This window comes from Haemorhous mexicanus, chromosome 1 (assembly GCF_027477595.1).
Source record: "Haemorhous mexicanus isolate bHaeMex1 chromosome 1, bHaeMex1.pri, whole genome shotgun sequence".
Lineage (NCBI taxonomy): Eukaryota > Metazoa > Chordata > Aves > Passeriformes > Fringillidae > Haemorhous > Haemorhous mexicanus.
The window spans coordinates 86,011,102-86,025,688 of NC_082341.1; the positions used below are offsets into that span (position 1 = coordinate 86,011,102).

General features: G+C 43.3%; 1 protein-coding gene across 8 annotated transcripts in view; it reads right to left on the bottom strand.

Annotated features, from left to right (window-relative positions):
- COBL (cordon-bleu WH2 repeat protein) overlaps positions 1-10,890 on the bottom strand; it is a 157,912-nt gene extending 147,022 nt beyond the window's left edge. For all 8 annotated transcript variants that reach the window (XM_059855529.1, XM_059855539.1, XM_059855521.1 and 5 more), the window contains exon 1: positions 10,703-10,890. In XM_059855529.1, coding sequence (XP_059711512.1) covers positions 10,703-10,746 — 44 coding nt within the window. In that variant the 5' untranslated portion in view covers positions 10,747-10,890. The remainder of the gene's footprint in view (positions 1-10,702) is intronic.
- Between the last annotated feature and the right edge of the window lie 3,697 nt (positions 10,891-14,587).

Sequence of the window (14,587 nt, forward strand, 5' to 3'; positions counted from 1 at the left end):
AAAGGGCTCTTCAGCTCAAAACATGAATATTAAGGCAATGGGAGCATAGCCATGCCCAGTCTCCTCCATGCTGAACAGATCAAATAAATTCATGCTGCTTTAGAGCAGCTGACCAAAGTCCCATTTCCAGTTTTGTGTTAAACAATTAGCCAGTGCTTTTGCTGCTCTTCATTCTCTGGTAAGTACAAGCAGACTCTCCAACTCTGTCCCAACAGAGTCCAGTAGTCTGTGGGGACAGACAGACTCTGAATCTGCTCAGTCTTTAGCAGTCATTTTGTATAATACTACACTAACAGCCTTAACAAAAATTTAAAGTGGGAAAAATGAAAAAAACAAAAGTGCTTCTAAGAAAAAATTAAATTCTTGGTTTGTCTGATATGGGGCTGGAAGATAGTAAATGTTACAAAAATTAGAAAGAATTACTACATGTGAGCCAGGAGAGGGAAGGCCCTGTATTTTGATCCTGGTATCAAGTGTTAAAATCACCTGAGACATTATTATTTGTGAAATAAAACTACTAAAAGAAATCAAAGAACAGCTGGCACCCACTGATAGCAAATAGTTCCAAAATTCCCAATTCATCTTCTTCAGAAAGAACTCTTCACATCCACTATAATCAGTCTTCTCTAGAAGAGTAATTATTTGTTGCAAAATAATTAATTGCTGTTTCAGGAAGGTATTCTCTTCTTTCTTACAAATCCATGTAAAAGCTGGAAGGGGAATTCAAGTATTTGATAGGAAGTTAGGAAGAAAAGCAGTTTTACTGTTTTCACTTTACTGTCAGCAACTTTACTGACACCATGTCATCGCATGGTTTAATCATCAACTGAGCTGTGCTTAGGTAGTCTTTTCTGAACTGTTTTAAAAAGCTAGTACAATCTATAGGAATTGAGGAGAAGGGAAAAAAACAGCAAATTAAATTTATTATTTAAAACTGCAGTGTAAATTTTTATCCTTCTCCTACCTACACAGGTAATTTGGAAAATCCACAAATTTCTGAAATTAAGATAAAATTCTGTTAGGTAATGACTCATGTAAAAGGTGATTTCTTTTAATTTTAGGTTTGATCCTGGACCCTCTGTTCATCACATGTCTGTGTTTGTCTCACAACAGAAAATCTGGGTTTAATAAGAAGAAGCAATTCTGCACTAATATATTATATTTCAGAACAACAGACTTGATCAGAAGACAGCAATCCTTGACTTGCTAATGTAAGAGCGGGAATAAAAATAGCTTCTGGTTTACAAAAGACTTGATGGAGCTGGAGAACGATTTCCTGCCACACTCTGCTTGCTCCCTATCATGCCTATGTCAGTCTGGCTCAGGTAAATCTACTCCCACACACAGCCCAGTGTTGGACAATTTGCATCTTCCCTGGATAAATGAAGGGTTGGGGACTCACTAAGTGGACAAGGGTCCCAGTTTGTCTCCCTCAGAACAAGTCACTACCCAGGGAATGAAGCTGCACAACAGACCCTAAGCCACGTAAAATAAGACAGCAAAAAGACTGCGTGTCCCAGAAAGCACAAGGTAATACACATCTGGCAGTGCAACATTATTTTAGCATGTGATGCTGCTCTGTGTCGCTGTGACATGACTGAGTGATTCTCCAGTTCAACAGAGGAAAACAAACAGGTAATTAAAAGCAACAAAAATAAATAACTGTGTTAATTACAACACTGTCAGTTTAGCAACATGGTCTGACCTAACTGTAGCTGTATTTAATGAATTGTGAGAGTCCGTCTTAGGAGCACCCAGAGGTGTCACAGTACCAAGATTTTAATCATGGCAAAAGCCAAAGGCTGGCCTCCTTCCCAAGAAGCAAGCCCTGTCCTAGCAGTAAGCGTTCCTCAGAACGACCACAAGCAACACAACCAGCCTCCTTAGAGCAGAGAAAGCTGTGTTGACACTGAAACGTGAGCTGTACCCCCAGGGAAACCAGCAGTAATTTATTTATTATCCATAAAAGAGTAGGCTTGGTTCCAAAAGTACCATGAGAAATTATTCAAAAGAAAAAAAAAAAATAAAACCAAACTCAATACCACAAAAAGAAACAGAAGGAATCTGGATTTGTACCAAGATATTGCCTCCTGAACCACTGCTGAGATGTTCAGAAATAAAGCACTGCCACGGGAGCAGATATTAAAGAAAAGCACAGAAAACGTTTTTTCTTCCCATTTGTCTGAAACTGTTTATTGATTTTGGAGACTCCCCTCCTGGCAAACTCAGACAAAAACGGGGGAAAATACACATTCTGTGCACAGTAAGAGCAGACGTGCCATGCTTGATGTATTTATCTAGGAGGTATTTTTGCTGCCTATGCAAGATAATGACCTCAAACATAAAAAGTGCAGAAAAGAAAATCATCTAAGCAGAGGAGCAAGAAAAAAATGAAATATTAAGTTTTTTCTCTAAAGTAACTTGGAGTTTTTATTTATCTTTTGGAACCTACTAATGCAGGGAAAAAGTTATCATAAACAAAATAACTCTACACAACCAAAGATGAGTGTTTTAAAGGGTTTGAGTAGAATTTACTAGTTAATTTTCTCTTACATCAGAAAACTGCTGTTATAGCACCCAACAAATCTCCAGGGTGAGCACTGAAGAATGCCCACTGTGGGATACACGGGGAAAGAAGGAAGAAATGAGCTTTTAAAACAAATCATCTAGATAATCTAAAACAGAACTTTCCTCTTTTGTCCCTGGAGATGTTGACCTTGACTGAGATGAATCTGTAACTGGTGGATTTACATATACTATAGCATGGGGACCTCCACACAACCTCAGAGGAAAAACTCCTGCTCAAACCACCACACCATCTCCTGGCATCACATAACACAAAGGATAAACATTTCCCCCCTCCCCTGCAAAAAAAGACGAGGACCACGCTTTTTCAGAGAAAAAGGACCAGCAGACTAACAGGAATGACTGTCAGACTTTGGAGATGGCAACAACTGATCATCAATGGTGCATTTGTACTCAGGCCCTTGAATTTTACTGTTCTTTAATCTAACCAAGCCACTGAAATATTACCAAAAAGCAGAAATATAAAGAGGCTTTATATCATCTTACTGTTAATGGTAACAAGTTGTTTCAATGTTTATTTAAACAACATTTAAAAATTCAGAAAGCATCTCATCAACCATTAATGTTATCCATTTTAAATCTGTTTGTGTGGGCTTAAAAAAAAACCCCAATGTCATTTAACCCTGTTTACTGAAAACCAAAAGTTTTAGCTCCACTTCACAATAACACCCCAGTAACAGTCATTGAGATCAGCATGCATTTATATAAATAGAGCCTAACACACAGGAAAGGAAAGTAGGCATGGCAAACAGAGAATCACACTGATTGTTAGTCACTCTTGGTGAAAACGTCAAGTAACACTTATCTGATTAAGTACTTTTGGATTGGTACTTGCTGTTGGAACCTTACAGTATGGCTATATTTAGAACACTGATAATAGAAAATGTAATTTTCTTGCTCAAGCTTCATTTCAGAGGGATGATTTTTCACGTCACTTGTTTATTTTTTTGAATAAAGGAAGCTGTTAGCACTACAACAGCAGAGCAGCTGAGGAAGACCGTATTTTCTCTAGTCTTTGAGTCAGTAAGAGTTTGCTACAGAAACACCAAGTACAACACAATGGCTTCAGGAATACTGAGGCTCACATCTGTCTGGCTTCTCACTCAAAGGAAAAAGGAGGACTCCAGGCTGTGGGGTGGTCCCAGCAATTTGGTGTAGTAAAAGCTACTGCAAGTTTAATCCTCAGCCCTTCCTTTGTCAAGTAGATCCTTGAACGTGGGTTTTCTGTAAGAGAGTTCCCTAACTGCCTGGTTGATGATTACTTCGGTGAGGGACTCTCCATCACACTTTACTGAGCTGTTTCACTTTGCATACACCACAGCAACATTGAGAGAGAAAAAGGCAGAAAAGCTCACAGACCAGCCTTGAATATTTATGCACAGGTCAGCCACATTTAATAAAAACAAGACACTAGAGAACACAGAACCAAACCCAAAAATGCAGTCTGTCTTCTGCACATGTGCAAGTACCTCAGGCCAGACTTCACCACATCATTTTCACCTTTCCTACCTGCTTTAATGATGCTCACCATGTCCAAAAAATACTGTACCCAGGCTGCATCATTTTTTGACTATTAGAGAAAGCTTTGTAACTCATGTTTCATCACTGAAACTGTAAAGGAGACTGATAACTCTCTTCCATACAACACATGCCAAGGAACACACAAAACACAGCTTAACATACAAACATCATGTTGAATTTACAGGAATAAGAAATTGATTTTATGGTCCCATAGACACTCTGAATCTAGAAGCTAGAGTAAGAACAAAAGAACATAAAAAAGCCATCCCAAATCAATTTTTTTTCTCATTCTCTGGTTATTGCAACTGCTCTGCACAAATGCATAGCACCTGAGGCAAGCTTATTAGCTGAGGGATTAATAAAACTGAAAAGACATGGTTTCTGGTATGAGGGGACAAAAGTGGGTATGAGATGCTGTGCATCAGTGCCCTCAGAGCACAGCTGTGCCACACAGCTTTGTAACTTGCTCCTTAGCATGGGTCCAGTGCCTGCCTCATCACTGACACTCCCATGCTGAAACTATGACAACAATACACTATTCCCAGCATCAGTTATTTAATGATAAGCAGCCTGGCTCACTGGGCAACTCACAGCTCTGGAAACACTCTCTATATTAAGAGGATTCGTACCTTATATAAGGGTTATAATTTCCATGGCCTGGAAATGCAGCCATTTCTAAATGATCCTTAAATCATAATTTTAGCTGGAAACGTGGATTGTAAATCTTTTCCAATTTCCAGGTTCTCATGCATAAACTGGCTTAACCCACTATGGAAAAAACAATTTCTAAAGGCCCGTCATTCTCTTAGAAGCAGCATTAAAGTGTGAAAACTGTCAATTTTCATGGAAATCACAATGCCAGAGCAACACAAAAAGCTGCAGTATACAGAACACAGTCGTTGCCAAAAAATCAAGTGTTTGCTGATGCTAACAGAGTAGCTAAAGCCCAGACACAGGGGAACACTTGTTAAGGCACTGAATTGCGATTCAGGAGAAGTGAGGTACTTCCCTAACTCTGTCACAGGCCTCCTGGCTTCTTTGGGAGCTGGTCATGTAAATGTGCTCACAGTTCTGCCTTTATAAATAATATGCAGTCTTCTACATGTATTTCTTTAAGCCAAATGAATATTGTTAGGAAGTCTTCATAAATGCTTGTGAGATAATTCAAGTCCGTGACAACAGAAGTCTTCATGAGGACAGATGATTAAGAATAAATACAAGTATTCAAGAGAACTCTCATTCCTTTGAAGGGAAAAAAAAATTGCTTTCATTCTGGCTATAAGCATGCATTGGGATCCAAATTACTTAGCAAAAAGAAATTTACCACTTGTCCAGCAAGATTAACTACACACAAAGCAGCTATGTATTTACTGAACTGACTTCAAAAAAATATTAGGAAATTGTTTTTCTTTAAGGGTCATCATCTTCTCAAAGTGTACCCAGGAGATCACTTGAACCTGTAATTAACACCCCCTTCTCCAGTGCAGCCTCCTGAAACTCACTGTTATTGGTATAGCCAGCCCAGATGGGGTGGTAAGTAAAATCTGTCCTATCAAAATGTTCCTGCAGAACACTGAAATGATTCCATGAAGCATTTTGACATTTTGACCAAGATGTAAATTTAAAGGAGCAAAACCTGAAGAAAAATGAATCTGAAATTACAAGGGAAAGAACATGAACAGCAGCTAAGACAAGTGACAGTAAAAAAGAGAAGGTTTAGTTTCATCTAACAGTAGCAGGAGAGACATAAAATAGCAAGATGAAAAAATATAAAAGATTCCAAAGGAACTCAATAATGAAGAGACAACTGGGAGATGGGGAAAATCAAAACAAATCCTGAATATTCTAGACAGTACAGAAATGAAATATTTTATAAAACCTTCATTCTCTACTCTGGCAGATTCTGAAAGAAAGAAAAAGGGGAAAAAAAAGGAAAAAATAAGATATGAGAAATAGGAGTTTGGACTTCAGAAAGAACAGCTGTCAGGACTGGATTGCATTGCATTTATCTCGCCATTTGGCTTACCCTTACAATTAGTATCCTTATCTTCAGCAATCCTGAGATATTAGTCATGACTGAAAAATACAAATCTGTTACAGTATATTAGCTCAACAGTTACATTCATATGGAAGTGCCAAACACAGAAAAAATTACCCTGTTTCATTCTATGCAATAGCAAGAACAATTTTTCTGTCATTACTACCAGAGTTTTATTTAATGTGATGTATCTCCACTGACAAAGAAAGAAATACTTTGGGCCCAGACTGAGAGGAAGACAGGGTTAATGTTGACTGTGGTTCCAGAAAAATGCATCACAGGGAAGCTCCCTGTCTCAGGTGGACACGTAAGAAGTGCAATGAAGTGAATCAACTGAATTCTGCAGGAGTGGTCCAGATACAAATAATGAAATAATGTGAAGGCCAATGCCAAAAGCACAAGTATCAGTCAAGGCAGCAGTCTTGAAAGTTGCTACCATGCAGGGATAGAACAAGGGAGGATGGCTTTAAGCTAAAAGAAAGGAGGTTTAGATGAGCTATTAGGAAGAAATTTTTTACCATGTGGTAAGACAGTAGAACAGGTTGCCCAGAGAAGCTGTGCATGTCTCATCCTTGTCAGTGCTCAAGGCCAAAGTGGATGGGACTTTGAGCAACCTGGTCTAGTGGAAGGTGTCCCTGCCTTTGGCAGGAGAGCTGGAATGAGATGATCTTTATGGTCCCTTTCAACCAAACCACCACAATTTTACCACCCTGCTACTCTACATTTCTGTTTGCAGTCATTGCCTTTTGCCATCCACCACTTTGCACATTATACAGAAATCTCATATAAATACAAAACATAGAAAACATAATAAATTGCTCAGTTTTCCAATTAAAAACTAATTACATGTTGTTTCCTTTAACCCTAAATTGTGCAGCACCTGGACATGAGCTAGAGTATGATATAACTAGTGTTACACAGACTAAGAGACGTTCTGTGCACAACAGTGCTCTCCAGGCTTTCCTAGACAAGAAAATAAAACCCTAGATACATTTTTTTTTTTTTAAGCTAGCTGTGCAGTTTCACAAAGTAACATGCTAAACTATGTGTAGTAGTCATAAAATAGTAAGAAAAACTTTCAACAAGTTGAGATGTGCAACTTGCTCTGTAACTGGGGGTTTACTTTCCCTGGCTGTGCATATAAACATTACTGATGTTTCACATCCATATCTGACTTCCAGGAATACTTCAATCCAGCAGGGAAGGCACTCTAAAATGTGTGTGCTAAGATGTGCCTGTATTTTTTAGTACCATAAGGCCCTGTGAGATAGCAAAGAAAGCTGAAGCACAGAAAATAAAGGTCCTACTTAAAGAAAGCACTCATACATCCAGTTGAATACAGAGGTTTTCCCCACATTTGCCAGGCTCCAGAGGAAGCTTTTCTGTGCTCAGATACAGGCATGAAGATGGATACATAAACTGCTGGCTTCTGTGGGAGATGGAGATGCCTTCAGTGGCCAGGGAAGATGCTCTGCTCTTTGCAGGGCTCCTAACAGAGCAGAACAGAATGGATCCTTGAGCTTGTAGTGCCATTTATAACCAGTGTATGTCTGTCATGACAAATTATGTCAAAAAAGAAACCAACTGAAACACCCAGAGAAGATTCTCTCTGTTCTCCCTAATGAAACAAGGGCAGATAACTAACAGAAAGATTCTAAAGAAGTGTATCTGTCTTTTAGCATCCATTGCATAATCACAGAGTAAATTGTCATTTCTCCTTTTTCTGCTGGTTGTCTTAAATTCACTTTCATAAACCAAAATAAATATTCATTAAATAAAACATTATGTATTTGGTAAAGCTTCTAAAAAACTTATGTCTAGCAATCAGTAATAATAAAATTATTGGTTCTGAAATGTGCAATTTTTTTTGAAACTGAAAAATTGGAAAAAACCCTGCAACACCAGCACAAATTGCAGTTTTTCCTTTGCCATTTAAAACAACAACAACAACAAAAAACCCCCAAAAACAAAAACCCAACAGTATCATTCATTTAAATGTGTAATTCTCAAGGAACTTTGCTGTGGAACATACGTAATCAATTTATCTGTGTAAGCACACAGCAGAGCTGCTCTACCCTGCACAAAATTATACATTAAATTTGTTCACTGTTTAGCAAGGGAGGGTCACAATGTTGCTGTTAATGATTTACATAGAGACAAAAACAGCTGCCTAAATTTTGTAAAAAATTTTGAAGCTACAGTCATTTTAACCTCCATCTCCTAACTGCAAGCTGAGCCAATCAATAAGCTGGAATCGTGTATAGCATGTCTTCTGCTGTGAAAGGAAGGTATTTCTGTCACAATGGCCTTAACAGCCAGAGGTCCTCAGCCACACTCCACAGATGCAGTTCATGTCTGGATTCATATGGAAACCAAAAAGGGCAAAGCTGTGCTCTTGCTGCACTTTCCTGACCCTAACAGATTTCATCACTGAGTGAGTAAAATCTGATTAGGGATCAAACATCCACTGGTGTCCAATATGGATGATAGCAATTGAGGGAATTATGATCCATTCCATGAAGTAAGTCCCCTGCTAACAGCACAGACACATCCAGGCCGGGAAGGTCTGACTTGCAAGAAAAGGCAACACAAAGTAATTCAAGGCTGAAATGAGCTCAGATAAAACAGGCAGTCACCTCTTGGTGCACATGACAGTGTTGCCATCAGCTTCCACATGAGCAGATTAGCACCCACACACTTTGTTATACAATATCACAAGTGCATCTGCACCCTACCATTGGATTCATCTTGAGCCATGTCAGGAGCAATATGACTGAAGTTAATGCAGTTACTGTAACTTCTCTTCATGCATGTGAGTTCTGAAACGGGCTGTGGACAAGTTTACACAGATGAAACTGGTTACAAAAGGATTCAGGAGTTTTATTCAGAAATGCCCCCAGGCCCCAGTGGTCCTCTCTGAGATGCATCAATGACATGTGTTCCCATTGCAAATTAAATTTTTTTAATGAATCTTTGGATACCCAGCAATCAAGACAAACTTTTAGCCAGCACTGCATCTGAATTATTCTTCAAAGCACATATGTAAACTGGCACCATAGATCTCCTCTCCATCAGGATTTTTGAAAGCAGCTATACTATTACATCAACTAAATACAGAGATGGGAGGCACCTTACATCTACCACTCTTCCTGGAAGGTTAGCCTAAAAGGTCACGATCAAACAGGCTCAATTTCAGCTGGAATTATGCATTTTATTTACAAAAAGAGAAGCAAGCTATGTCTTACTCTGCAGGTCAAAGAAACATGGCACACACTGTTTCATTACCACAGCACTAGCAATGGCATCTTTTCTTCACTCGCTGCTCCCTATACTACTTTCTGTGTACACTGCAAGCTTCCCTATTAAACACAAACTAAGGAAACGAAACTGAACAAAACTACTGTAGCCCACTAGCACGTACTTTAGAGCTATTTCCTACTTTTTTGAAAATAAATTTATGATATAAACATTAGAACTAAAAATAAAAAAGCTGCTGAAGCAATCACAGTCTCTTTCAGCCTGTACAGTGTGAAGTAGAGCAGTAAATTGCAGCAAGCAGACAGCACAGCTCTTCAAACTTGCCCAGCTTTTGCTCTGACAAAGGAGATCACTTAGGATCTCATCGTGCTGCTGCTCTCGTCTTTTAATTAACGGACTAATAAATTCCACTGCTGGCATATCTTCTACTCGTCTGTTCTCTTGAAATACCCCAAACCCTCCTGCGGTCTGCACTCGGGCTGACCGCTACTTAGCAATAGTGCTGCGAGAGCGCTGCTTGTCACCAAAGGCAGGAGGCACTGGGAGCAGTCACCGCGGTCTCCCACCAACCTCGGACAATTTTGGGCACTTTTAATTCGCGGTTGGCAGTGCTCTTCCTTCCTCTGCCGCGGCCGTGCGGTGGAGCTGAGACCCACGTCTGGGACGGCTGAATAAACCTTTCAAAGGCTTTTGGCAGCTGAGTCCTAGCGCTGGGGCAGACGGGCGTATGGGTGAGAACCTCTGCGGTCGCGGGGGCTCCCCCGACCCTCCACCGGACGGGTCCGCCCCGAGCCCCGCCGCGGCCCCGGCTCCGTCCCCGCCAGTGTCCCTTCCAGCCCCGGTGGCCCGGCTCGGGAGCTACAAGCAGCGGCTGCCTTTCGTCCCGCAGGGCCGCTCCGAACCACCCCGTGAGGGGAACAAGCCCCGAACCGAACCGGCTCTCCGGTCTCGCAGCCGGAGGGGCAGCGCCGACAGCCGGCCCGCGGCGCACCTCCCGCGGTGCAAAGGCGAAACAGGCACTTTCTCCTGCTCCTGACCTTTTTGCGCCCGAGCTCACCGCCCTGCCGCCCCCTGCTCCCCGCCGTGCCCCCTACGTCCCAGGGCTGTGCTCCGAGCGGGCCGGCCGCCGACACCTGCGCGCCGCTCCGAGCTCTGCGCCCAGAGGGAAGCGAGACAGACGGGACGGAGGGAAGGCACCGCGGCCCGCCGTCCGGCACAGCCGCTGTCGCCGTCCGGAGCCACTCCCGCCCGTGGAGAGGAGCGGCGGCCGATCTGGCCCGGGTCCCGGCGGGAGCTTACCCGGTGGGGGGTTTGCTGGCCCCGGGGCGCACGAGGGTCTCCATGGCCGGGCCCCCCTCGCCACTTCTCAGAGGACGGGCCGGTGCAAGACGCGATCCCGGCAGCGGCGAAGGTCGGAGGCGGGGGTACCGAGAGGGAGGGAAGAGAGGAAAGTTCAGGAGAGAGAGCCGCCCTCGCCCCCTCCCTCGCCCCCACCTCCCCCGCTCCCCGCCCCGCTGTCGGGCGGCACTGCCCGGGCCGCCGCCGCCCACTGCTGCCCGGCCCGGCCGCGGGTGCGGGCGGGGATGCGCTGCCGGGGCGGCCCCCGCCCGCCTTACCCGGCCGGCAGAGAAGCCACGCCACGCCGCGGGCCCTGACACCCGGGCTGCCCGGCCAGACCGCAGCCGGGCACGGCGGGGCGAGAGTCATGCGGCGGAGCTCTCGGCGCGGCGGGGCTCGGCCGGCCGCTGCCCGGGCAGCGCGGGAGTGCGGGGGCGCTGCGAGCCGGTTTCCATGAGACTGCCCGGCACAAACGCAAACACGGCGGTCGCCCCCGCGGGCACTGCCAGGGCGGCCGCCTACGCCACTGCGTGGGAGCGGAGCGGATGGGGTAACAGGCGGGGGAGAGGAGCGACAAACCGATAACCTCCCGCCAGCGCCAGCTCCCAGGACCCTCCTCTGTCTCTTTTGCCACGAACTTGGCAAACCCAATGCTTGTCAGGCGAGTGTGCCCGAGACTGAGCCCCGCGGGGAGCAGAGGCTTTTCCTCAGCCTCGCACCCTGCCCAGCCCTGGCTCTACCACCTAAGGCCTTTTTCTCGTCACCTCTGTTCATACAGGGACATGTTTTTCTTCTCTCAGAGGCGGCACAAACAACTTTTAAAATTGGCAGCGGCTGGGGTCCGGGAGAGGGGCTGGAGGGCCGTGGTACGGAAAGGCAGGCTGCTTCTCGGGTTTTCCTCCTGCGGAATGAGCCCAGGGCGGAAAAGACAGCCCCACTCCCCGGGCGGTGCGGGGCGCACAACGGCACAGTCTTCGTGGAAACGTGGGCATCGCGTTAAAATCTGTGTGTGCTGTTTCAGGAATATCCCCCGCTCGCGCCTTTTTCCCAGAATATCGACTGCTACACCTGCGTGCGAAAGCAAAACCCGGCTGGAAGCGGGGAAGTCTGGCTGGCACTACTGTTGTGTGTGTCCTCAGCCCAGCGTGCCCGGCGTTGGGCAGCCTGGCTTCTCCAGGTATTTCAAGAGTTTCTCTGCTCCTCTCTATTTGTGTCATCTTGTTTTCCCGGCCACCATGGGAGGTTGGCATAGACAGGTCAGGCCAGCAGCCAACACTGGGACCAGGAGATAGGGGCAAGCAGGCAGAGTGAAGTTACAGTCAGAGACTCGAAAGAGGAACTGAGCTGCTGTCTTATCTGGCTTTTTACCTGGCTGCCTTGGTGATAGTCACACAGGTTCTGCTTAATGGTCACCCCTTCCCCAAACCCTTCCATCCCTTCAGTTTTGAGCTCATATTTCTGCATACTCTGCCCATCAGAAAGTGTCTTGCCCAGCTCAGTAACCACACAGAGTAGATGCAAACAGCTTCTCTAGTTCTAGAAGTGAGAGCTGCTTCCTCAGTAAGCAAGATTTGGAAAACAGGGGTCAGAAGCTGCAGGTAGCTGATGGCATTGCCATATGCAAGAAAACTCCGTCCCAGGCTGATTGAAAATGCTTTGAAACATTCAGACATTGGATTAACTTACAAGTAACAGAGGAGTGAAAGACATGTTCATCTTTTCTGTACTACATGACTGGAAGATCACTGTAAATGCCCACTTTTGTCTACCAAAAGACATTTTGCATTATGATCAAAATACCAGTTTCTATGTATTTACCCCAATGTATAACATAACACTTGTGCTATATAGTCATCCTTAACTTTATCTTCTCTCACTTTGGCAACCTCAAGTCTCCCCTTAATTCCCATCTCCTCAGCAGACATTTAAGAATGCTGGCTTCTATTCCCTTCTCTCCAAGCCCACATGTGCAGGTACCTATGGGAGGCAGCTGCCTGTCCTAGCTGTATGTAGAGAAACAAAACCACAAATTTGCAGAAGCAAAACATTGATCTCTAATTTCCCTGTTACCATGGGTAGAAGTTGACTGAGTCACCACAGTTTAGTAATTACCCCGGTCATCTGAGCCTCATGCCGCAGTAATGAGCCACATGCATGATCTTAATTTGCACCTTTATGAAAATAAATAGGCTAGGCTGCATACCTTATTTTGCATGTGGATTGGTTCAGTCACTGCACACTGTCAGTTTCCATAGCTCCAGGAATGAATGGTCATCTATTAAATCACAGGAGCTTGATTTCACAGCTCTGTTCATCATCTGTTCAGTCATTTTTCATGTCCCGTTTTTACTCCTAAATCTTAATGAACTCTCCCCTATTCTAGAACAGTTGCTAAAGCTGCACAGCCACAAAAACCTCTGCAGAAACACCCAAATGTTTCCCCAACTGCATCATTAGCAAACTACACCAAAAGAACTTCCTTTTTCTCAGCTGTAGCTTCTAACATTTTATACCTGAGCAGGTGTGTAAAGTACAAAACATCAAAGTAGTATTTGCTTTTTATGTTCCCTTCTTTTTGTACAGCATATCAAAAGAGTGAAAGCCTATTAATTACCAAACTCATGATCTTGCATCTCCAGAGCACCAGTGGGGCCAAGTGTCCATGTCCCCCATTCTTTAGTCACATGTATCTGATGGAAAAGCTGAGTGAAATGTGAGGAGTACACTGTGTGATGCAACATGGGAATCTGTTTTTCTCTAGGCTGCTGGGCACTATGTGTCCCTCTTAAAAAGGGCAAAGGGGGCATTTCTAGTGTGCATTGTAATCCCCACAATCGGGGTGCTGTGCTCCTTTGTTTAGTCAAAGGGCATTAGTTTGGAGATGGGCTATATGAATATTTGCCAATGGCATAAAATTGTGAGATTGGCATGTTCAGCTCTCCCAGTTTGTTTAACCCTTTCGTGTTTGTAGGGCTTCATCTCTGTTTCAATAGGCCTCTTCAATATATTTTCTAAGTAAATCAATTCACTTGCATGACAAAATCCTTGTTGCAATATAGGTTAAGCCTTTACAAATAAAAAATAAAAATCAAGTATTCACCAGTGCAATTTCACATTTATGCCTTTGTAGAGTATTCAAAATCTCATTCCTATTTTTCTTAGCCTCACTTCTAGTAGTATTACTGAATCAACCCTTAAAGGCTACATTTTTCTTCTACTTAAACTGGCCTGCAATATTTCAGGAATTTGAGTTTGTAGTATAAACGTAACTGAACACGTAAGGAATCTAGTAAGACAAGTCTAATACCAAAGAATTTGTTTATATAGCAAAAAGAGCTTAAAATTAGATCAGCATTAGCTAGTATGCACCAGTTAACCAAGCCTTTTCTCAAGTCCAACACATAATCTCTTTTTATTATTTAGCTGTTTGAGGACCATCATAGAATCAGAAAACAGGACTGAGCCTAATAACGAAAGCAAAAAATAACAACTCCAAATTTATAGCAGGAAGAAATTGCAAATTGAAGTTAGCTATTGTGGTTAGGTTCAGTTAATAGCAAACTTTTTTAACCACATAAGTCTTTTTCCCATTTTAAGCAATCTAGAAGTTGTAATTTAAGCATTAGTCCCTGTAAGAGAGTTGACTTACTGTACAATTGTAAAATTCCTGGCTATGTAATTATAGCAATTGGAGTTGTGTAGCCTCAAACTCACAAAACTCTTTTATTTTGCTATCCATAGTGAAAAGGAAAAAAGAGACAGGAATTTACATTTTCAGGGCTTGCTAGGTCTTTTCTTTAAGTCCCAGAGCACCCATTCTTCAGAAATTGTTTTGGGAGTTGGCCC